At 52.9% G+C, this 23040-nt stretch overlaps 10 protein-coding genes across 10 annotated transcripts; 6 read left to right on the forward strand and 4 right to left on the reverse strand.

The window, feature by feature from the left end:
- Positions 1-1426: 1426 nt before the first annotated feature.
- CKM354_000273700 (uncharacterized protein) lies at positions 1427-3581 on the forward strand (the record flags this gene model as incomplete). The annotated part of the gene is made up of 10 exons (XM_044797902.1): positions 1427-1477; positions 1530-1768; positions 1814-1949; positions 2012-2102; positions 2156-2188; positions 2242-2311; positions 2359-2923; positions 2971-3059; positions 3111-3360; positions 3414-3581. 10 exons carry the CDS (start codon positions 1427-1429, stop codon positions 3579-3581), a joined length of 1692 nt encoding a protein of 563 aa, XP_044653837.1.
- A 305-nt stretch (positions 3582-3886) lies between these two features.
- CKM354_000273800 (uncharacterized protein) lies at positions 3887-4761 on the forward strand (the record flags this gene model as incomplete). Its single annotated transcript, XM_044797903.1, has 4 exons — positions 3887-3937; positions 4209-4352; positions 4415-4644; positions 4701-4761. 4 exons carry the CDS (start codon positions 3887-3889, stop codon positions 4759-4761), a joined length of 486 nt encoding a protein of 161 aa, XP_044653838.1.
- Positions 4762-5329: 568 nt separating this feature from the next.
- Positions 5330-8713, forward strand: CKM354_000273900 (uncharacterized protein; the record flags this gene model as incomplete). The annotated part of the gene is made up of 1 exon (XM_044797904.1): positions 5330-8713. The coding sequence occupies one exon, from the start codon at positions 5330-5332 to the stop codon at positions 8711-8713; it is 3384 nt and encodes a 1127-aa protein (XP_044653839.1).
- Positions 8714-9162: 449 nt separating this feature from the next.
- CKM354_000274000 (protein kinase IKS1) lies at positions 9163-11351 on the forward strand (the record flags this gene model as incomplete). The annotated part of the gene is made up of 3 exons (XM_044797905.1): positions 9163-9242; positions 9295-9918; positions 9983-11351. The coding sequence occupies 3 exons, from the start codon at positions 9163-9165 to the stop codon at positions 11349-11351; spliced, it is 2073 nt and encodes a 690-aa protein (XP_044653840.1).
- Positions 11352-12070: 719 nt separating this feature from the next.
- On the forward strand, positions 12071-13894 carry CKM354_000274100 (uncharacterized protein; the record flags this gene model as incomplete). The annotated part of the gene is made up of 1 exon (XM_044797906.1): positions 12071-13894. One exon carries the CDS (start codon positions 12071-12073, stop codon positions 13892-13894), a length of 1824 nt encoding a protein of 607 aa, XP_044653841.1.
- A 234-nt stretch (positions 13895-14128) lies between these two features.
- Positions 14129-16705, reverse strand: CKM354_000274200 (uncharacterized protein; the record flags this gene model as incomplete). Its single annotated transcript, XM_044797907.1, has 2 exons — positions 14129-16309; positions 16361-16705. 2 exons carry the CDS (start codon positions 16703-16705, stop codon positions 14129-14131), a joined length of 2526 nt encoding a protein of 841 aa, XP_044653842.1.
- A 1384-nt stretch (positions 16706-18089) lies between these two features.
- Positions 18090-19059, reverse strand: CKM354_000274300 (uncharacterized protein; the record flags this gene model as incomplete). Its single annotated transcript, XM_044797908.1, has 2 exons — positions 18090-18813; positions 18935-19059. The coding sequence occupies 2 exons, from the start codon at positions 19057-19059 to the stop codon at positions 18090-18092; spliced, it is 849 nt and encodes a 282-aa protein (XP_044653843.1).
- A 683-nt stretch (positions 19060-19742) lies between these two features.
- Positions 19743-20430, reverse strand: CKM354_000274400 (Arf family GTPase SAR1; the record flags this gene model as incomplete). The annotated part of the gene is made up of 3 exons (XM_044797909.1): positions 19743-20207; positions 20270-20355; positions 20412-20430. The coding sequence occupies 3 exons, from the start codon at positions 20428-20430 to the stop codon at positions 19743-19745; spliced, it is 570 nt and encodes a 189-aa protein (XP_044653844.1).
- A 336-nt stretch (positions 20431-20766) lies between these two features.
- Positions 20767-21160, forward strand: CKM354_000274500 (uncharacterized protein; the record flags this gene model as incomplete). The annotated part of the gene is made up of 3 exons (XM_044797910.1): positions 20767-20784; positions 20841-20921; positions 20972-21160. The coding sequence occupies 3 exons, from the start codon at positions 20767-20769 to the stop codon at positions 21158-21160; spliced, it is 288 nt and encodes a 95-aa protein (XP_044653845.1).
- A 254-nt stretch (positions 21161-21414) lies between these two features.
- On the reverse strand, positions 21415-22086 carry CKM354_000274600 (MIND complex subunit NNF1; the record flags this gene model as incomplete). The annotated part of the gene is made up of 1 exon (XM_044797911.1): positions 21415-22086. The coding sequence occupies one exon, from the start codon at positions 22084-22086 to the stop codon at positions 21415-21417; it is 672 nt and encodes a 223-aa protein (XP_044653846.1).
- Positions 22087-23040: the final 954 nt, after the last annotated feature.

The following is a 23040-nucleotide window of genomic DNA, read 5'->3' on the forward strand; positions in this document are numbered from 1 at the left end:
TATCCCTCCTCGATGTTGGCCGACTTCTTGTAGAATGCCGACATGAGGTTTAGAAATTCAGGCATCACATTGTGTTCCGTGACTATGGCTGCCAGAAGACCTTTGCTGATGCTGCACCGGCTCCATGAGTTGTATTGATGCACTGAGCTGAGTAAAATTAGCCCCTGACCGGATACTCGTCCGATGCTCTGAACGCCTACTACAAACGTGCAACGTCGTGATCACCGGGAAGTTGATGCAGCTCATCACAACTCGTGATAATTCTTTTCGTGACCTCTAGGGGGTCATCCTTGGCGTCTGGGCTCGAGTAAGCTGCATGAACAAGGCAAAGTCGGGCTGTACATACTGGCTCCGCGGCCAATCACGATTTCAACAGCACCACAGTCGTTGGATTTGGCAAAGCAATCATCGGCTAGGAGTTGCTCTAACATAGCAGACTGTTGATTTGAAATTTGTTGTGTCATGTTCTCGCTTGCTACGATCCACACAGAGCTTCGACATCGTACCGTTGTTATATATCGTCCAGAAGCGACGCAGCCACAATACGTGCGACACACCATCCTGCACTCAGCCACCACCGTTTGAGCAGAGTAACTACTGGGTTTCTGGACCTCTCTGAAGCTGCCTGTACCGTGGTCAGTATCTCCTAGGCACTTAGCAGACTATGTCACTTACTCAATCTCATCCTGAAAAGGTGATCAGTCTACGGGATGCTGTTATCGCAGAACGAACTACTCACCTGCGTCAATTCCTGGCCATCAGGCATGCGCCAGGTGACTACTCCTCGTGCAATCTGGCAGGATGTCAGAACAGGCTCACTTTGATATCGTCATGCTGCAATTACCACGAGGCGAAAATCCCTCGCAGGCGTGTAGGGGAATTTCCTTTTCATCATCGCCCAAAACTTCGGCTCGTCGAAGTAGCGAGCTGCCATCTGCTGCTGAGCCATTGCATTGGACAGTGCAGGAGGCTCCGTGGCAGCTCGAGATAAATATACTGACGGTGGCTGAGAAGTAAGCAGATCATGAGACAGCCGCTGAAGGCGATGCTCGAGAGCTGTGAGCTTAATATAGTTGCGTGGTGACTTGGCGGTGTTGACGGTATGAGGACCCATTCGTTTCTTGAATCTTGGCATGCAGCGACTTATACCAATGAGGGAATGGAGGCGTTTGTGCTGGGGTGGCACGACATCAGGCCGGGCGGCCTCTGGTCAATGGGCGCTGCAACACATAAAACCGTACTTTCCAGCCCTGCCTCGAAACCTCATTCCATCAGAATTCTCATATCGTCAGGTCTCACTCACAATGGCAAAAGTTATGGAGGACTGCCAGTCCGGGCACGCGCAGAACGGGCATGATGTGGTTATCAACGCGGAAGACCGGACGAGCCTGAAGTATGGCACCTACCAAGTTGGTGCAATAACACAATGCTGACGCCTCCCTTTCACAGACGAGGCCTGAACAGTTGGCAGATTGTGGTGAGTTATGCCTGGCTGTCAAAATGTGACCTGCTTTCTGACTCGTGCCCAGTTCATCTCGATCAGCGGAATTCTCGGATCGGGTCTGTGCGTACGCAGCGGCATCATATTGAGGATCGGCGGCCCTTCGACAGTTCTTGTTGCATATGCTGTCGTTGGCATGGTGGCAACACTGGTCATGTTTGCGATTGGTGAGATGATCTGCCTGTGGCCAATCTCGAATGCACTCGGACGATTTGTGCGCAAATTCGTCGATAAAGAGCTCGGACAAGTCGTCAGTGTAGCATATTGGTATGTCAAACCTCAGATGCTACCTTCATCGCTAATACCAGTCAGGTTTGCATACTCCATTGGTTTTGCATCACTGATTGCAGCTGCTGCCAGACAAGCCCAGTACTGGGGCTGTACTCCTTGGGCATTCATATTCGCACCAATGTTTATACTCACCCTCATCAATCTCCTTCCGGTCGGGGTAAGTACACAACCTCCGCCAGGGCCATGCAAGCAATCATCTGAAGTTCGACGCTTTCGCAGTTGTACGGCTGGACCGAAGTTGGTGGTGGCGTGCTTAAGACTATCCTTATCTTTGTTGCCATATTTTGTATGGCAGCAATCAATGCCGGCAGTGAGTTCTCCATAAATACTTTTCTGTGAGCCAAGTCACTCACTGTAGTACAGGCAACGACGAGAGAAAGCCGATTGGAGCAAAATGTACGCTTCAACCGCCAATACACACTTCAGTACGTCGACTAACTTTGGTCCAGACTTTCGAGACGGTCAAAGTGGCTTCCAAGTCGAGAAAGACCATGCCAACAGCTACGTAGCGGCACTCTTGTGAGTAATACCCGTGCAGCTGACGGCCCATCACTTACGTTTGCAAGTATCGCATTTCAGATTGCGACAACGTCTTTCGTCGGAGTCGAAATACCAGCTTTGGCCGCCGCAGAAGCAAAACTCGATGAGAAGCCGACTGAACGTGGCACGAGCCTCTTCATCTTTCCTGCAGCGAGGGCTTTGAAGTTCTCCGTGCTTTATCTGCCCTTCTTGATGGCAGTGGTCTTCTTTATGGCAGGGCTAGTCGCCAGTCTCAACGTCAGTTGGAGCAATCCGTCTCTCCCAAGCGAAGGCTGGGGGCTAGGCGAGGAGTGCAGCAAATCGGGCAGTTCATCTTCAGTATTCGTGATCAGCGCGATAGATTCGGGAATTCGTGGTCTAGCGGGAGCTTTTACCTTCTTTGTCGTCTCTAGCGCATGGACAGCGGCCAACACAAACTTATACGTTGCGTCGCGCGCACTTCATGGAATGGTTACCCAGCGAACGACATTATTTTCCTGGCTGGCAAACACGAACAAGAGAAGGGCACCTATCGCTGCTGTCCTGGTCAGTGCGATAGCATTCATCTGGGTGCCGATATTCAACGGTGTGGACAACGATTACCTTCCTTTGGTCAGTTCTGTCTGAGCTGCTGATTGAGCGAAGACTAATTTTCTCAGACAAATGACATTCTGGTGGAAATGGCGACAGTGAGCTGCGTGTTCGTGTGGGCATGCGAATGTGCTGCCTATCTTCGATTCTACTATCAGTAAGCAACTCCTGGAAGATGTGGTGTTGACCCACGACTTATGATGAACAGCATGATGTCTTTCCAGAAGGAAATCGACGAGGCCGTCACCAGAGACCCAGACAGCCCATTCCGCTACCTGATGCGCGATTTGCAGAAGCAGGGCGAGTATCCACTACGGACTCATTTCCAGCCTTGGTCAACATGGATTGCTTTGTTTGCTTGCATTGTGGGCATTCTGGGAGCTGCGGGCTCCTCGTGGCTGTGGAAAGGTTGGAACGGCGTTGAAGATACTCGCGCCTTTTTGTCGGCGTATCTGGTTGTGAGTTTCCCTCTGACGATTTGGCAAGCTCTGGCATCCACTGACACTTACAGCTGCTGTTCTATTTTGCACTGTGGCTTGTGCTGAAAGCTTACAACAATCGCCACAACCCTTTCCACGCTTCGGCTTACTTCAAACGCTTCAAAAGGTTGAACAGATGGGACGGTTTCTCCCAAATCGTAGAAGACCTGTTCCAGCTAAGAGAGGGGGTCCAGGGATAAAGTAGGCGGAGCGCGGAATTGTGCGTGTACGTTATGTTTTGGAAGTATCACCTAGGTATTGTAATTGGGATGAAAACCATTAGAGCCTTGCCATCATCAATGATCAATCTACCCACGGAACATGTCAGCTGCGTAAGTTACATGTAGTCGTGAAATGAGCCTGCTCGGGATGGTGGAGTCTGCTCGGCAGCTGCCGCTGCCAAGCATTCGCACTTTCCTCATCCGAAATCCACGCTTCTGCTCCATCTCACTGTAGGCACGGAGCCCGATCACCCAACGCACAACCTCACCGCCCAACCGCCAAAATGAGGACCTACGACGATACCTTCTCCGGCCAGAAGATCTACCCTGGAAAGGTACGAGTTTTGCGCTTCGTCGCACACCCGCGCAGGCCGCTCGAGCGAGAATGAAAGAGGAGGGACACGCAATGGCAAAACTGTTCTTGAACACAAAATACACACACAATGGCTAGACAGAGAAGCGTATCGCTGATTATCAGCAACGCTATGCCTGTGGCCCGAGATGCAGCGAGTGTCTAGCGCTTGCGCTGGGACACGTCGCTTCCTCGAATATTGCCTGAGTGGTGTACGCACCTTGTGAGGATCCAGGCTGACCGGACAACTATAGGGCAAGCTCTTCGTCCGCTCGGACAGCAAGATCTTCCGTTTCCAGAACGGCAAGAGCGAGTCGCTGTTCCTGCAGCGCAAGAACCCACGTCGCATTGCGTGGACCGTTCTCTGCCGTCGCGCCCGCCGCAAGGGTATCTCTGAGGTATGAATTGAGCCCTGAAGCAGAGAGAAATGTTAGAACCTATTGTCTGACGACCAGCCTAGGAGCAAGCCAAGACCCGCCGTCGCAAGCAGGTCAAGGCCCAGCGTGCTGTTGTTGGTGCGTCTCTTGACGTGATCAAGGAGCGCCGCTCCCAGCGCCCAGAGGCCCGCTCTGCTGCTCGCAAGCAGGCCATCGAGGAGGGCAAGAAGAAGCGTGCTGCCACCGAGAGCGCAAAGAAGGCCGAGAAGGCGAAGAGCGCCGCCAAGTCCGCTGCCGGGCAAACCACTGGCCGGTATGTGTATCCTCCTTCAAGTTGCTGGAGAAGTGGTCATACTGATTATATCACAGTGTCGTTGGCAAGCAGGCCGCTAAGGGTTCTGCGCCAAAGGTCAAGGCCACCACCCGCTAAAAAAAGGCATTAAAGATGACGGGATTGCAATCATGAAGGGCGTTTACGGGTCACGAGTCTCCTTTAGCTAGAGCAGCAACGAGGCACATAGGTCCTGGCATGACAGTCACCGAACGATGCATTTCTGAGATACCCGAAGGTTACTACTGTTCTACTGAATTTTCGCAGCGTGCAGTATGCTTCTCTTCAACTTTCTTCTGCCATGGCCGGCAACGTCCAATTTCCCACGTGCCGTTGTGCTTACCATTTTGTGGCCTCTTCCGGAAAGTTTTCCTGAAATAAGTGGGCCGCGAATCCTGGTACCGATCCCTGTGCCCTGTGATAATGTTATCGCGCGGGCCAAAAATTCGAGTGACCGAATACTCGTCTTTCTCGCTCTACATCTTTCACTAACTCACATCTCCGCTCCTTTTCTTTTTCTTGTTGCTGAGTGGGTGGTTTTGCAGCAGTATAGTCCTGCAATCTCCCAGATTTGGATCGCCGTCCACACCCGACCCCGATAGTCGCGCAAAAATTCCCGACTGCTCCTCTCGCAACTCAGCCGCCGCAACGAACGTGCCACGAGGCCATGCCTCACCACGAGTCGCCTCCAATGTTGCCAGTCATGGTGAGCAGCAAGTCTGCTGCTCCGGCTCCCGAAGACGTTGCACAAATCACCAACACCATATACACAGCGAAGCAGTCCCAGCAGTCGCTCGACGCCGCTTACGCCCTTACCGATGTTCTCCTCAACAGCGTCGGAGCCCGCGGACTCGCGGCCTACGGCATTATTCCAGAAATTATCAAGGCTGCAACGAACAAGAAGGATGCCGCAAAACGTGAGGGCGCAATGTTTGCGCTCGGCGCCATCTTTGAGCGATTCCCACCGAAGAGCAGACTTAGCGAGGTGATTTTCCTGGTACAAGAGCCAGGCTTAATTTCGTGCGCGCTAGATGCGCTGGCGGACAGGCAGTCTTCGGTCAAGGAGGGCGCGAAATATGCACTGGATGCGCTATATGGACACCTGTCGGCTGAGGCGAAGGTTTTCGGGCTGATGCCGACAGTCATGGAGTATCTCCGAAAGGTCACTGGAAAGTGGCAAGGTGCCGTTGCAGGCCTCGAACTCCTCGGCCGCATGGCAGATGATGCGAAAATGGGCATGGAGAGCCGTGAGGTGGAACAGAGCAAAGACGTACTCCGTGAGGCGATGGGCAGACAGTTGGCGAGCCTGATACCCATCGTGGAGGCGGGAATGCACGACCTGAAAGCAGAGGTCACGAAGCAGGCCCTCAAAACCATGAACAGCCTGACTGAGTTGCTTCAGAACGACGATGTCGCCCCAAGAATACCACTCTTGGTGAAGAGCATCGAGGATCCTAGCATGGAGGCGTTGAAGAAGGCGATTCACGCACTGAGCCAGACCACATTCGTGACGGTTGTTACGTCTCCAGTTCTTGCGCTGATCACACCTATCCTGGAGCGTGTTCTTAACAACCCATCCACAACGCAAGAAGTGCTTCGCCAAACAGCGGTCGTTGTGGAGAACTTGACGAAACTCGTGCACGATCCAGTGGAAGCACGCACTTTCTTGCCTAAGCTGAAGCCTGGTATTCAAGGCATCAAAGACCGTGCTTCGCTACCCGAAGTACGTGAAATTGGTGCGAGGGCGTTGGCTGTCATGCTCAAGGCCATGGGTGAGATCCAGACTGGCGACTCTACCAAAGCCGGTGCCATCATCGAGCGTACTAAGCCGGAGGAGGTCGAGGTGATCCTTGAGAAAGAGGTCCAACAGAACGGCGGTCTTCTCAACTATCCTGGCGATACAGAATTGTGGACTCCAGCTAAGCGCTACGTGTCAACGATTGTTGCTGAGGACGTCAACCAACGACTCCTCGAGCGTGTCACTCGCAACATTGTGCCTTACCTCCAGCCTCTCCTGGAGCCGGGGAAAGCCGAAGCAGTGGCAGAGAACTTGCACAAGCATTATGTTGCCGAGGATGAGCGCAAATACGGAGAGCCCGTCAAGGAGGATGACGGAGAAACCGAGATCGTGAACGCAAACTTCTCTCTCGGATACGGAGGTATGCTGTTGCTGTCTCATACCAATATGCGATTGCTCAAGGGACATCGCTATGGTCTGTGCGGTCGCAACGGAGCTGGAAAGTCGACTCTGATGCGATCGATCGCAACAGGCAAGCTCGATGGTTTTCCACCTCAGGACGAGGTCAAGACATGTTTCGTTGAACACAACCAAGGTGAAGATGCCGAGATTACCATTTTGGAATACTGCCTGAAGGACCCTGAAATCCAGAAAGAAGGTCAAGAGCGCATTGAGAATGTCCTGGAAGAGGTCGGCTTCACCAGGGGCCCTGAAGGCCGGCAACAGCAGAAGGTTGGCAGTCTGTCAGGAGGATGGAAGATGAAGCTTGCGCTGGCTAGAGCGATGTTGATGCGCGCTGATGTGTTCCTGCTGGACGAACCGACAAACCACTTGGATGTTGGGAACGTCAAGTGGCTGCAAGACTATCTCAAGACGCACACCGATATCACATCTCTCATCGTGTCTCACGACTCTGGCTTCTTGGACGAAGTTTGCACTGACATCTACAACTACGAGAACAAGAAGCTGGTCCACTACAAGGGTAACCTCGCAGATCTGGTCAAGGTCCGACCTGAAGCAAAGAGTTACTACACTCTGTCAGATTCGCAGGTCTCCTTCAAATTCCCACCTCCTGGTATCTTGACTGGTGTCAAGTCCAACACAAGATCTATTCTCCGCATGACAGACTGCTCCTTCACATACCCGGGAGCCAGCAAGCCCAGCTTGCAGAATGTCACTGCCCAGCTTACCCTGAGCAGCAGAGTTGCCATCATCGGGCCTAATGGCGCTGGAAAATCCACCATGATCAAGGTGCTTACCGGCGAAGTCATTCCTCAAACTGGTCGTGTCGAGAAGCACCCCAACTTGCGTATTGGCTACATCAAGCAGCACGCTCTTGAGCACGTGGAAATGCACCTTGAGAAGACGCCCAACCAGTACCTACAGTGGAGATACGCTCATGGCGACGATCGTGAAGTACTGATGAAGCAGACTCGTATCTTGACCGACGAGGACAAGGCACAAATGGAGAAGTGGGTCGATATTGGCGACGGTCGCGGGCAAAGACAGCTGGAAGCTCTCATTGGTCGCCAAAAGTACAAGAAAACCTTCCAATATGAGGTGAAGTGGAAGAACTGGTTGCCAAAGTACAACACCATGGTCTCGCGTGAGACACTGTCGGATCTCGGATACCAGAAGGTCATTCAGGAGTTCGACGATCACGAGGCAAGCAGAGAAGGTTTGGGCTTCCGTCAACTCGAGCCCAAGGTCATCTCCAAGCACTTTGAGGACGTCGGCCTTGACCCAGAGATCGCTAACCATAACGAGATCTCTGGCCTTTCTGGTGGCCAAAAAGTCAAGGTTGTGCTCGCCGGTGCCATGTGGAACAACCCGCATTTGCTGGTGCTGGACGAGCCAACCAACTTCTTGGACCGTGACTCGCTCGGAGGTCTCGCCGTTGCCATTCGTGATTACAAGGGAGGCGTGGTCATGATCTCTCACAACGAGGAATTCGTTGGCGCCCTTTGCCCAGAACAGTGGCACGTTGACAACGGCCGCCTCACACAGAAGGGCCACCTGGCAGTGTCCCTGGACCGATTCGAGGACTCTCGACCTGGAAGCTCACTCGCATCCTCTGCTGCGCCATCTACCGCTGCCTCGTCAGCGGCGCCAAGCACAACTGGTACACCAATTGGCAGTGGAGCGCAAAGTGAGGACGACAGTCCTATGAAGTTCAAGGCTGCCAAAAAGAAGAAGATGACCAAGAAGGACAAGAAGGAGCGTGAGGTGCGCCGAAGATTGAGGCACATTGAATGGTTGAACAGTCCAAAGGGAACCCCACATCCTAAGGACACTGACGATGAGGATGAGTAAAGCTGGAAAAGTAAAAGTTGGTTTATGTTGCATTCAGAGTGATCGCTGTCCATCATCACGATGTGGTGTGAGTGCATGAGGCGTCCGGCGTTGTGTTTGCCTCGCGACATTTGCAGATTGATGATACCTCAGGGTCGGTAGTGTCACAGTTGACGATGAGATTTACGTGCATGGGAGGCGTTCATAGAGCGTAGCTCGATAGAATGATAGATGACCGAGTAATGGACTTGCGAACAGCACCTGCAACTATCCCATGTATCTTTTTGTGCCAAGGAAGGTGTTCGGCTTGCCAAGCCTGATGCTGCTGCTTCGCCGCCCGCTTGTGCATCCTCTGTTTCCGCGTCAACATCACGCGCGTCTCACGCAACGGCTTCAGTTGATCTGCAACCAAGCACACAGGCACCTGATGTATTGTCGTTCAGCTGTCCGCGACATGATTGCCATGACCAATGGCTGACCAGACGCCGCCGCAGCCTGCACGGCAAATGAGTCTAGTACCTTATGCTTCTGATTCTCGAGAAGTTGTGCTGTAAGTTGCAGATTCCACGTCTATAGCGACCTGGGCTGATGTCTTGCACCAGGCGACGCGGCAATGCCGTCGTGGTTTATGATGCTCACTCGCGGCAATTGTCTGTGCGGCAAGCGGCCGATCAGCCCATAGAGCTCCCGGAATGCCCATACTGCCATCAACCGCTTCGAAACCGAGATCCCTCTGCCGACGATGGAGATGCAGGTCATAATGTGGGACCCGAACGCCCCTTCGTCGACCCCGACTACTTTGGAATGCTTGCCGCGAGCCGGCGGCCTTCACCAGTCGGGTCCGGCACTTCGAGCCCAAGCAGGCGCATTCCGATAGCTATTAGATCGGGCAGATCGAGAGAAGTCAGCGGCACACATGGTGCTCCAACCGGTGCTGAGTTCGTTGCCAGCGAGCCTTCATCTTCAAGTGGCCAAGGGATCAGCAGCTCTGCATTTTCGCCAGGCTACTTCCAACAGTTCTTCCGAACGGAGCGAGAGCTTGGTCGCGGTGGCAATGGCGTGGTGCTTCTGGTAGAGCATCTCATTGATGGTGTTTCGCTTGGCCACTTTGCATGTAAACGCATTCCTGTCGGTGACAGCAAGATGTATTTCGAGAAGGTCATCGTGGAGGTCAAGCTGTTGCAGAAGATACCACACAAGAACTTGGTTGCGTACCACTGGACCTGGTAAGCGATTTTGCTGAGCGATTCGTACGAAGAAATGGTCGCTGACTTGATTTCTACGACCCAGGCTTGAGGACCACCAGCCGTCTACGTTCGGCCCTAGTATACCTTGCCTTTGGATCCTACAGGACTATTGCAATGGTGGTGACCTCCATAGCTATGTATTGGGTCCTCCGAAGACCACCTCAGCCACCGAAAAACTGAAGAACAGAATTCGGAGGAAGTCTAGGGGTGATATAAGTCCCCCTCACGAATTGCGAGGCCCAAGCAAGCTGTCCCTCGATGAGATTTTCTCGTTCTTCAGGGATATCACGTCCGGCCTGCATCATTTACACAGCAAAGGCTACATTCACAGAGACCTGAAACCTTCCAATTGCTTGCTACAACGCGACGATGGCAAGGTCAGAGTACTCATATCCGACTTTGGAGAAGTGCAGGCAGCTGGCGCAGAACGTGCATCCTCGGGTGCGACGGGCACAATATCTTACTGCGCTCCCGAAGTGCTCGTGCGCACTCCCAATGGCTCTTTCGGCAACTTTACAACAAAGTCGGACATTTTCTCTCTCGGCATGATCGTTTACTTCATGTGCTTCGGACGACTGCCATACGCGAATGCCGATGATATCAATGAGGAGAACGAAGACCTCGATGAATTGAAGGCAGAAATCAAGAAGTGGTCTGGCTTTAATGACGAGAGCCGGATACGCCCTGACTTGCCCGAGAGGCTGTATAAGTACCTCAGAAGACTTCTCAGCGTCGACCCTAATGAGCGACCGAGTACTGAAGAGATTCTCGCCAGCATCAAGGGAGGTGTCGCTTTGGGTGACGGAGCCTGGGCCACGGAAGAACAAACAGCACGAGTATCCGCGATCGACTCTCCAGCGCCCAAGCCATCATCTCGGCCTCGAAAACCTTCGTATTTCTCTTCAAGGCCAGGACTGCCTTCCCCAGTTAGACAGTATGCGACAGACAGCTTCCGCTCAAGAAGCCCGATCAAGCAGGAACGAAGCCGAAGCAGACCATTGAGCCCCTCGGAAGGTTCGCTCGCAATAACCCCGCACCAAATCGACTTCACAGATGCTGCTACGAAGGTCAAAGCACCAGAGCAAAGCCCAAGACTCATGCTTCCACCGCCAGAGACCAGCACTGCGAATAGAGTTGACGTTGTCTCCTCCTTGTCTTCCCCAGCAGTGATGAGGGGCATGCTCTTCATGATCAAGCTGCTGATATTATCCATTCCTTGCACGCCATACGCACCAAACCAATGGCTACTGTACTCGCTAGTGGGCCTCGCGGCACTGGATCTGGGTCTGATACACTTCAGTACACGACATTCGCTACTGCTCCTCGCCTTTCACGTAGTGGTAGTGCTTGTGCTCAAGCGGTCCAATCGGCTGTGCGAAAGCAGCAAACCTTTGGTCTGGGACGAATTGTGATATTACTATTGATATTTAGCGAGGCGTTTGGTGGTATTTTGCAATCTGTTGTGTTGAACAGACGCAGAGCATAGTGCGCCTGTTGAGAGAGAACTGGCATTTGTGTTGAGCAGCACTACCAGGCAGGCTGCGAGATGTTCTGGTCGAACTATGGTCGAATGCCTTGATCCTGTACTGCTTACACATTTTCGTCAGCCGGGGACCAGGTTGGAGCATGCGAGGGTCGTGGAAGTCTGCGTGCAGCTAGGCTGGCTGTCGATTCAATGGACAGCCCATACGGAGCATTCTGGTCACAAAGGTCGTGAAGCAGAGTATTCGAGGGAGTCCACTGAAGTCGGCTGATGTGGTAGGGCGCGTACAGACCAACATGCATTCATCACATCATTGGTAGTCTGATTCGCTGTTATTCCCCAGCTTGAGGCTAGCTCAACGCCAAGATCGCTGCATCCTTGAGCATCGAATGGAGGTGCTCGCTCCCTTCAACCGTGCAGGCATTGCTGACACCCGACTGATCTGGTGCAGTCCCCCTCTACGCCGAAGTTGCTAGAGGCACATGCCACATTATGCCCGATTTTGTGGCTTACACAGAGCCTTTTACTGACATCTTCATCTTTGTAAGCTCGGCTCCAGGTTGAACCTAAACCTTCGCGGTCCCCACATGGGAAGAGCTGTTCATATAGCATAGACGAAGCACTTTCCGCGAGCAACAAGCATCCAAAATGGCGGTCTTCTTCGGAGCTCTGGACTGGCATTCAGGCGAAGCTGAAATGCAACGGAAGTTGCAGGTTCATGGACTAGACAATCCTACAGTGCCCCAACTTTCCCCTCAATTGGCAAATCATCTCCAAATAGCCCCGACAATCTCTCTTGGCACCATTGATGCTGATGGACGACCGTGGACGACACTTCTGGGCGGCGAGAAGCCTCTTTCGCAACCACTTGGCAACGGCATCATTGGCATCAAATCAGCTGTGACTGGCAAGCATGACCCTGTCGTTGAACTGCTTGTCGGCAAGGAAGCCACAGGCCAAGTCGTTCGCGAAGAGGGCAAGGGAAGAATGATCAGTGGTCTGACAATTGACCTCGATACTCGAAAAAGAGTCAAGCTATATGGCCGTATGATCGCTGGCGCGCTCAGTACGAGGGACGACGAAGTCACGGGCCAGCAAGAATCTATTGTCGAGATGCAAGTTGTGTTGAAGATTGAGCAAAGCTTGGGGAATTGTCCCAAGTATCTCAACAAGCGTAAAATTCAGCCTGCTGTTGCAAAGCCCGACTTGGTCTCAGACTCGGCACAATTGCCGCAACAAGCGTTGGACTTGCTAGCGAAGGCTGATCTGTTCTTCGTGTCGAGTGCGAACAAGGACGAGGATATGGACACGAATCATCGCGGAGGTCCTGCAGGCTTCCTTCGTGTCGGATCGAATGAAGCTTCTGGAGCGATCTTAGTTTGGCCTGAGTATTCAGGTAATCGACTCTATCAGACTCTTGGAAATCTGGCTGTGAATCCAAAGGCAGGCATCTGTGTACCCGACTTCGATACTGGCGATTGCTTGTACGTTACAGGCACAACTGAGATCCTCATTGGGGCAGATGCTGCTGCACTATTGCCGCGATCAAACCTGTGCGTCAAACTTATAGTCACATCCGCTCGTTTCGTTGCACAAGCTCTACCGTTCCGCGGGACTGCTGGAGAGAAGTCTCCGTATAACCCTCAAGTCCGATACCTCACTTCAGAGAAACAAGCCTCGATGTCACAAGACGAAGAGCTACAGCAAGCGACATTACTCAGTCAAACGAAGCTGACACCAACAATCTCACGCTTCAAATTCAGTCTCCAAAATGCAGCGACCTATAAACCTGGACAGTATGTTACCTTGGATCTCTCCTCACATCTCGATATCGGTTATCAGCATATGAGAGATGACGATCCACGAAGCCTCAACGACGACTTCGTCCGTACTTTCACCGTCAGCAGCCCACCAGGCAATCCACCAGATCCTGTGCGAAAGCTCAAAGATGACGAATTCGAAATCACGATTCGGAAGGTTGGAGCTGTGACTGAGTTCTTATCGAAGCATCGAGGATCTGACCAACGTCAAAGTTTGGAGGTAGGTGTAAAGGGCTTCGGCGGCGAATTTGAGGTGCAGCAAAACGCTACAGAAAGCATCGCTTTCATTGCAGCTGGAGTTGGGATCACTCCGATTTTACCTTCTCTATCGAGGCTGGACTTTTCAAAGTTGAAATTGCTCTGGTCTGTCAGAGCTGAAGATCTTCCTTTGGTTGCTGATGTTGTGGAACAGCATCCAAAGGTTGCCGAAAGTCTGGTCTTGTTTGTCACGAATGCGAAGGAGGAGGATGAAAATGTAACGCTGCTCAAAGGCAAGAGCGTTGATGTTAACTTGCGAAGGATGGAGCAAAGCGATGTGCAGCTGGGAGATGAGGTGGCAAGATATTATCTTTGCACAAGTGTCCCGATGAGACAGCGTTTGACGGAGTGGCTATCTGGAAAAGAGCTTGTTTTCGAAGACTTCAATTTCTAGTACATACACAGCGTAAGGTAGCGCTGCCAAAGCATGCAAAAAAGCGCTCGGCGAAAGCTCTCTCAATCACTGCAAGTGGCAGCAAGTCTCGTGTTGCTTTCCATATAGTGTATTCGCTCTCAATGCGTGATCGCCGCAATTTTATCCTGCTTTCCTTGCAACCAGGCTGATCGCCAAATCCTGGTTTTGTCTACGTCAAGGGCAGACTTCGAGATCTGCGACTCATCATTCTGATCAAGCGTCTGTAGTCGAAAGGACTTTGAGCTCATTGATAGCCTCCTCAAGTCTCTTCTTTTCAGCCTCCAAGTTGCTGCGCTTGGCCTCTCGCTGAGGGTCCTCGGCGAGTAGCATAGCTGCTCGCTCAGGATCGGTGGGCATGAGTCCCTTTTCCAGCTCGGATCTAGCTCTGTCCTCGATCTGGTAGATCAGATACTCAATATTGCGAGTGACGGTGTCCACGAGCTGTCCTGAAGCTAGATCGTAAAACGTCAGTGGCATCGCGAGCTCCTTCAATTCCCTCGCAAACTGGGGAGAATGAATGTTGGCTTTCAACCATGAAGAGTCTGCGGCCCTCTTCTTGCGCTCCTCAACGGCTGGTATCTTCGTGCCGCGAGCACTCAGGGTTTCGAAGTGCTCCTCCACGCGTTCCTCGTCACGAAGTTGCACAAGCTTTGCGTGTTGTGCCGCCTTGTTCTCTGTCCACGAATCGCCTTTCGTTGCTGGCCTGTGGATGAGGCAGCAGATGATGTGATGCACACAGTCCACCTCTTTCTCGAACAGCTTGACAAACATGCCACGGAGGATTGAAGACATTTCGTCATAGAGCATAGTGCCTTGACGATGTGCAATCTTCTCCGACAGGCAGTCACTTAACATCTTCGTAGCAAGGGCCTCAAACTTGTTCAGAGCTTGCTGTGTCAGTTCGCTGAAGCAGGTCATGGACTCCTTGGCCAGATCATGGGTAATTCTGGGATCCACGATGTCTGGCATACTGGCGCTTGTGCCGCGGTCAAAGCGTTTCTTAACCTCGTCCAACTTGAAAACAACACCATAGTCTGGAGTCTGTGGCAACGGTTGCAAGGGCTTTCTCCTCACGCTTGGCGGTGCTGGTGTGCGACCGATTCCGCCTCTAGCATTGGGCGTAGATCGTATTGGTGTAATACTGCTTGCTCGACCGTCGTTCAACCTCGAGCGCTTCGATGGCGTCTCGTCCATCTCCTCGGAGTCACTGATGGAGTGCACAGGCTTTTCGTAGCCAGGGGTTGTGAAATCCACTTTTGGAGCCGCTGCTCGGAGTTCCCTGATCAGATTATTGATATTGCGCTTTTGGTTGCCTCGAAACGGGCTCGATTTGGCGTCGGCACTGCACTTTGTCTCGATTGCGATAACGACCTCCCTGATATCCGACATGATTTCCAAGCCCGGTTGGGTCGCCTTTTCCGGGTATCTCTGCAGCTCGTTTTGCACGTCATTCAGTCTTTGCTGAATACGTTGCTCGATGTCGGGAAGGCTTTCCAGAATGCGCTGAACGTGCTTCTTAGCAACAGCCTGTTGAAAATTGGCTACACCGAATTGGTCCTTGAACGCCGCCAGCTGCGTGGCCCACGGATCTTGCGAGAAGAATTCGGCTTCCTGTGCCCTTGCCTCTTCGTACGTCGGCCGCTGGGCTTGGTCCAGTTGTCGTTGAGAAAGCTGCCGAGTCATGAACCAGCCTCCAGCGAGGCGGAAGCCAGAGCCAGAAAACATTCTGTGGAAACTTGCCAGACGGGTTGGCGTGATATCCACCAGATCTGGTTTCGTCAACACGCCGATTGCTCGATCGGCAGCCTTGCACTTTCGCAAATATTTCATTGCAGTTCCAGTCTCAACGTCCTGATTTGCCGGACAGGCAATGACCACCAATGCCTGGTCATCGTTCAAATATAGCTTCAGAAGCGTCTCCACGAAATCCGAGAGATAGTCCTGTGCTTCGTCGTGCATCACGTTGATAGCACCCGGAAGGTCATAGAATGACAATTCCAGCAGATTGGGTGCCGTTATTTCCAGGCATATAACGTTAGGAGAAAAGTCCACTTGGTACTTCGCCTTCCCCATCTCATGGGCCGAGAGGTCACTGTAATGACGCCAGTTCTTCGAAGGGTTAAGTATAGCGGTCTGCGCACGTCGGAGGTTAAGCTCAAGGTCGGATTTGTTCGTGATCTGAGCGAAATGGACAATGTCAGTCTGACCGTATTTTGCCCAGCCGTCGAACTCGCTATTGCTCGCCCCCGGGAGGTAGTTATAGGCGTATTGCAGCGAGATTGCGCAGCTCCAACCCAAGTCGCCTTCTTGAGATGCGTGTGTAGTGATTTGAAACGGGCAACGCGTGCAAGTCCCTTCGCTACGCGGCAGTGTTATGTCACTGATCGCCTCAATCTGCAGCACAAGTTAACGGACTGGTAGAAGGACGAGCATCGAATGACGTACAATGGAAGATTTGCCAGCAGATTGATCGCCAATAACGACGACCTTGGGCAGTGAAGGCAAGGTCGTATCGATGCCTAAGCATTGCAACTTCTGCACTGCCTGGATCAATTCGCGGCCTTTGCGACCGAAGAGATAGAGTGGATCATCATTTGGAGCCGCGGTGGAGTCCATCATTGGAACGTCTCCGTTGAGAGTCGTGTCAGTCATAGTACTTCGCAAGGAGTTGGGTTCTGTTGAACTGGCGCCAATGTCGTCGGCCTCCATGAGGCTCACAGGAGTCACCTGGCGGAGTGGGATGCTGTTTTGTCTGAAGCGATCCGGTTCGACTTTTACTCCCCGCGTCATTGCGACGAGTGTTGGTGATGTTGCAGCGAAGTTGGCGAAGTTGCGAAGTTGGAGATTTGTTTGTCTGCGAGGAAGAGGTGGCACTTAGTCAGTCGAGGCAGCAACGACGCTAATGCAACAAGAACCATCGCGAGCCAATCGCCGTTGATAAACAAAGTGAAGTGAAGTGAAGTCTCAACGCGAGGAAGGTGCATGCCTTGAGAATACGTACGAGCACAAACGTTGTCGAACGCGGCGATCCAGTTCCACAAAGGACTTGACTAGAGAGTGTGAGCAGTGACCAAGGTGTAAAGGCAAACTCATGAAGGAAGAGACAACATGCAAAGGAACAGAAGAAGCTGCACGTCAGTACTTGACACGGTTTTATATCCAACTCGGCGCTTCAACTGAAGAACTGCTTTCACAGAGCGTCTGTCACTCTTGATCAGCTGCTCAAATTCGAGAGCGGCTTATCCTCCTCTGCGGAAGTGAAGTCAACAGAAGTAGACGCCAAGCCATGGCAACCGCTGCTGTGCACAGAGGCAATCATGTCGGTCCACGTCCTCTGCCGTCTTCATTTACGCGTAGCTAGTCGCGGGCTGGATGAAGAGCTTGTGTGCGGATCGTGGAAAGACGTCTGACCTCGTGGACACTGGAATCCTACGAGCGCTTCACGCTGGAAGACGGTCAGAAGCGGGCGCGCTTGCAAAGTCTAGACGTGAAGTCGTCCTTGAAAAACGTCGCATCGCCGTGGCAGAGCTCCATCCTGGCAAGGAGCTGTGTCAACATGGGTCATCTGCAGGGAAGAGCCCTCGATCCTTCGTCGTGACATGGGGCCTTCTGCCACTCGCGTTCGCGTGAGGGATTCCGAGCCATGTCACGCAAAGGGTCGGGACGTGTCGTGCGTTGTCGAGGTGCAATGCCATACGACGACTTGGATGAAGAAGTATCAGAGTTGTGATGGAGAAGATACAGGTTCAAAATTAGCAGCAAAGTCGAAGTTGCAGCAATTGGTGGTCGATCACCCGCCGCCAACGGAAGTCCCAACTCAATGGCATCTTGCTCGCGTCGTGCAGCAGCCACGCATGGCCCGTGAAAGCTTCGATGTGATCTTCAGCATGGTTAAATATGCGAGGGGAAGAACATGGTCAGGTGTTGCAAGCGTATCTTGCAAGCTCTGCAGCTTGCAACCAGCGCGAACGGAATTCGAATCTCCTCCACGATACGCGACTAGTCTCAGACTCAGAATCATCATTCTGTCATTTCGTTTCATCGGCTGGTACGGTACGGTTATGGTACCGTGACGGTCCCTAAGCCAAATGTCTCACAGGCGAGGAATTTCAAGTCCATCGAAAAACTTGCAATATTGAAGATAATTTCTTAGGTACAGCGCTCCTTCTACAGATCATCTCACATCCCTTGACGGGGGCACAACTTCGACTGCTGGCGGGCGGGCTTCGAGCGTGCTCTCGTGGCGCAACGCACTCAAGTCCTGCATGGCGGCTGCGACTGCAGCGTCTCTCAAGCCTTGAATGGCTTCCTCATGCCTTTGTGTCACCGGGCCAGGGCCTATCGATGCCGCTTTACGAAGCGGAGGTCCGTCTGTTCCAGCCTTGTGCCCAAGCCCGACGATACGCCCTTCCATCTCGTCGATCCGGTTCTGCCACATCCTCCACTTTAGCGCTCCGATGCGGTCATCTATAATCATTCTCTCAAGCTCGGCCAACTGCTCTGCCACGTCTTCGTAACGCTTGAGGTTGTCGCGCCTCTTGCGCGGGACCCTGTCTCTCGATCCGTCACCCTGCGGAATACTGCTGGTGGAGCTCGTGGATGCACTCGACCGACGTTGTCGTGATGGCTCCTCAGGGATACTCTGAAGTACAGCTGGAGTACTGTCTGCTCGATGAAGAAACATCTGAGATTCTGGGCCTGGTTGTTTAGCGTGACGCACTCCCTCGCGCACCGGAGCTAGAGGCAGTTGTAGATTGCTCCGCGCCCAGGGAGCCTGGAATCCTGGCCCGTAGACGTGCTCACTGGCAAATGAATTCGTTCTGCGCCTTATGATTGGATCCGACTGTCTCGTACGAATCGACGACTTCTTCCTGCGTGACCATTTTCGTTTTATCCATCTAGCCACAGGTTAGCGCAAGTACTGCAGCCTCGCAATCCTGTTCCGTAGCATAGGGCCATGTCGAACGAAATCAGCGCTCAGGCGGAGTTGTTCTGCTTTGTCCGTCGTTGCGTACTCACGATGTACAGTGCTTCTCTCGATGCTTGTTTTTCCTCTCCATGAGTCGTTCCCATGACTGCGAGATGATCACCGCTCCAATAGTACTGCAAAATGACGCCACAAGCGTCGCTGCGTCGACCGGCATTGAATATTAGGTGGGCTGCCCAGTTGGCGTCGCACAATCCGGGCAGTGCAAGTGATCAAAAGACGTCGCGATGCAGAGATGTGTGACCAAAGAATGCTGCCGTCCTGCCCGTCGCGCGACGCTGGAGACGCCGCAAGACGCGGGTAAAGAAGTGTCCGAATGGCCTCCTGAGACAGGCATGCCTGAGTCCAACCACTGAATAGGGCCCAGGTGCACTTGAGAAGCTCAAGAGGCTGGCAAGAGCGCACGGGGAAGTCCGAAGCAAAGGCCAGACATGCGCTGCAACGTCTTGGAAAACCTGCGGAAGGAGATTTGCGACACCTCTTCGCGCTTGACTTCAGTTCTTAACGCGGGTAGGGAAACTGCATCTTGGCCAGCGCGAGCAGGTGGAGAAAAGATCGAGGGGCTGCGCCTTCTCTCTGCAAGACCATAAGCATAACATGACGAATCGTATAACACAGAATAAGAAGTTTGACATCTGCTGCAAATGTTACTTCGTGTCAGTGCGGGAGGCATAAAATCACGCTCTTCTTTCCCACGAGGTGAGACATGAGAGCATCTATTTGGGACTCCTTTCTTGTCAAGTGTCTCGTCCTTGCTAGTGCTTGTCCCAGGAGTGCATTTTCCTTCGCACACGCCAGATCACCACGACTGTGCCCAGAGTAACGCCCAAAGATACCACCTTACACATACTGCGACAACCAGCGAATACCGTCACCGTAACCTTGCCTCATGACCACCGAGCACATGAAGATCTCAATCGGTCTGATGCCATCAAGAGGCACCTTGCCCTTTCCTGTTGTCTGATACAGCCCTAGCTCGTGGCGTAATTGGTCCTCACTGACTGCGTTGGGGTGATCGATCTTGTTGCCGAGGATCAGGAATGGTGTCTTCGCGAGATCCTCCATGCTGAGCAGAGCGTCAAGCTCGGCTTTCGATTCGGCGAATCGCTCTGGGTCTTTCGCATCGACGAGGAAGACGATGCCGCTGACTTCGGGAAAGTAGTCCTTCCACAGGCGGCGTGCCTGCTGGTGACCACCGAGATCGAAGGTGGTGAAGCGGCAGCTGCCTACGCTGAGTTCCTCAGAAGTTGGGTGGAGGGTGGGTTGGAGGATGGCGACGCGGTCGTTCTTGAGCATGTGGAGGAGCTGTTTGTACTGGTCAGTAGTGTGTCCAAGATGTATCCACTGCCTCAAGCCCTCGCACATACAGTAGTCTTTCCGGCATTGTCAAGACCAAGGAAGAGCAGTTTGGCGTGCTTGTTGGCCAGGCCCAAGTTGGCCAGCAGGTCCCAGACTACCGTTCTGTCAGCTTCACTATTGTCCGGAGCCGCTCCACTGAAGATGCCTTACACCAGTCGATGACCCACATGGCGGCAGCTGCAATCTGTGGTGGTTGCGGAAAGTGTGTGAGGCAAGAAAGATGAAACCGTGCGAAAGAGGTGTGTCAGAGGCGGGCACAAGGCAGCACAAACAAGTAGAGGTGGTGGTATCAGCGGCGAAGTTGACGATTGACGAAGTGCCAAGTACGTGGTTCGAGACCCTGACGGCAGCAGAAGTTCACAAGCACCACGTTACCCCAATCGCGTCCGGCCTCTGACACCAGCTGCCACTCTACGCTACTCCCGAGCCTCATCTGAAGCACTTTGTCTCGCCGTCGCGTCACTTCACACACTCCTTTGCCGCAAGTTCGCGACTTCACACTATCATGGCCGCCAACAACCTGGTACGCTGCACATACTCTTGCGAGAAGACCCCAAACGAGCTAACTTTTGTTCCCAGCTTGATCGCCTCGTAGGACTTGCAATGCTTGTCGTCGCTTCAACTATTTTCCTCTACTACACTATCTGGACTCTGCTCATGGTATGCGCCAACCTCGTATCACATTCCACGCGGTCACTCATTCTCCCTAGCCATTCGTCGACGATTCGCATCCTGTCCAGAACCTCTTCCCTCCTCGAGTCTGGGCGATCCGCATTCCAGTCATCTTGCTCCTTGTTGGCGGAGCGGTAGTCGGCAGTTTCCTCAGTGTTGTCATGATAAGGAGCAACAGGAAAAAGGCATTGAAAGCGAAGAAGGCCGCTGCAGCAAAGGCGCAATAGATGGGAGATTCAGGGGAAGCGTAGGCGTCACGGTCATAGTAGAATCATTGGGCATATCGGATAGGAATTAAACAAAGCCTCGAGCTCGAACTCGCTGGTGCTCACTAAATGCGTGATTGTTTCCTCCAAAACAATAAAATCTGGGTATCTCATGAGAAGGTATCGTAGAACTTTCTGCGTTGCATAGCACCTTGCGCCAAATTCATCGCTCCCATCCTTCAACGCCGAAGTTCGACGCTTGTCACGAAGTCGCTTCATCTCGTTGCACTGTCGGCCTCTCTTGCTTCCTCCCGCAGCCCTTCCATCTGCTCTGGTTGTAGCGCCGCGACACTCCCGTTCAAGTCCTTCACGACGTTCTCGAGCCCATCAAGTAATCGCTTGATGTCCTGCCGCTGTTGTTGCACCCGCTCCATGACCTCTTCATTCTCTCTTGCCAGCATCTCCTGCCTCTCCCGCATATTCCTGTCCCATTCGCCGAGTGTTGGTGCCAAATGGCTGATGTACAACTGTCGCGCGGGCAGAGTGTGTGCCGGCACAGGCGCAGTGCTTTCTCCTCGCTCCGCAGCCTGTGCTTTCCGCTTTCTGGCATCTTCGATCAAGCGATCAAGCTCATTCAGAGAAGGAACAACATTTCGGTCCTCTAGTGTGAGCTCGAATTCCATGCGCAGGCCTTCACCGAATTTCTGCGTGAACTGCTCATGCAGAAGCTTCACGGCCTCGGGTACTTCTCTCGCTGGCGTGGGGAAACATGCAGCGAAATTGGTATAAGAGCATGTTTTTAAGACGTGGTTGATGGCATCGTTGTACAGCTTCTGCAGTGCGGTCGCTCGAGGACCGGGCGCAGACGGTGTGGGCGGTGGTCCAGCGGGCGAAGGCGATCTCGAAACACCATTCGCTGTTTCGTCAATCTCCATGTCTGTAGCCATGGTGTCCAGTATCGCCAAACGTATTGCTGAGCGCGCTTCCACGCGTGTGTTGCAATGTTTGGGGAGACTTACCTAATGCGGTAAGATAGTTCTAATCGGATCTCGGCCAAGTCTGGCAGCCGTGCACGCGTCGCAGCTTCACTTCTTGACTTCGCGCTCGTGCTGGCCTGACATCAAGCGCGGCATGTTGACGTACAGCCATCTGCATTCTGCTGTGGCTCGTCTCGACTCTTCTTCTCTGCATACATGGGATGGTGTTCTTGACGCCGTTCATTTTTCACATCTCGTCCGGAACACAGACAGCAGGACAATCCCAGAACTGGTGCGGTCCAGGCATTCTTTCTGGATGGTTCAAGCCGGACAACACGCAATCCGAGCACACAGTCACAAACTGTGTACTGTATTCGGATACTCTGACAGAGCTATGGCGCATCTGGCAGTGCTACCGATGCCCCGTGCATTGGGCCAAGGGGCGATCAGCACTCCGAGATTTTGGCGGTGCAAGCTTCTCTTTGCAGCTGGTTAGCTGAACCTCACTTCATGATAAGTTCCACTTCCAACCCGCATGCATGTGTTGATTCTCATGAGTGAATGAGGCCCTCATACGTCCGGGGAAGAACATCTGTCGCCTTTCAATATTCTTGTTGCTGGGAAGAAACAACGGCGCTGCCAGGCGAATCGACCTCTTGAACACTTCGCTTAGCATTGTGCCCCGTCGCACCCTTGTACGGCGATGTGACCTATGTGCAGATCAAGGACCGGCGTCAGAGCGATCACGAAGTAGGTTCCAGGACCTTACGCACTCGAAGGTCAAATGCTCGGATGAACAAGGTCATGGCCTATAGCACGTCAAGATACACGCTCCGGACCAATTGCGATCGAAGCCTGGATTGCAAGCCTCGCTGAACGTCCGCTATATGGCCAAGCGACATAAGCGTCCACATCAAGCGAAAA

The sequence above is a fragment of the Cercospora kikuchii genome (assembly GCF_019650295.1).
Source record: "Cercospora kikuchii DNA, contig_00002, whole genome shotgun sequence".
NCBI lineage: Eukaryota > Fungi > Ascomycota > Dothideomycetes > Mycosphaerellales > Mycosphaerellaceae > Cercospora > Cercospora kikuchii.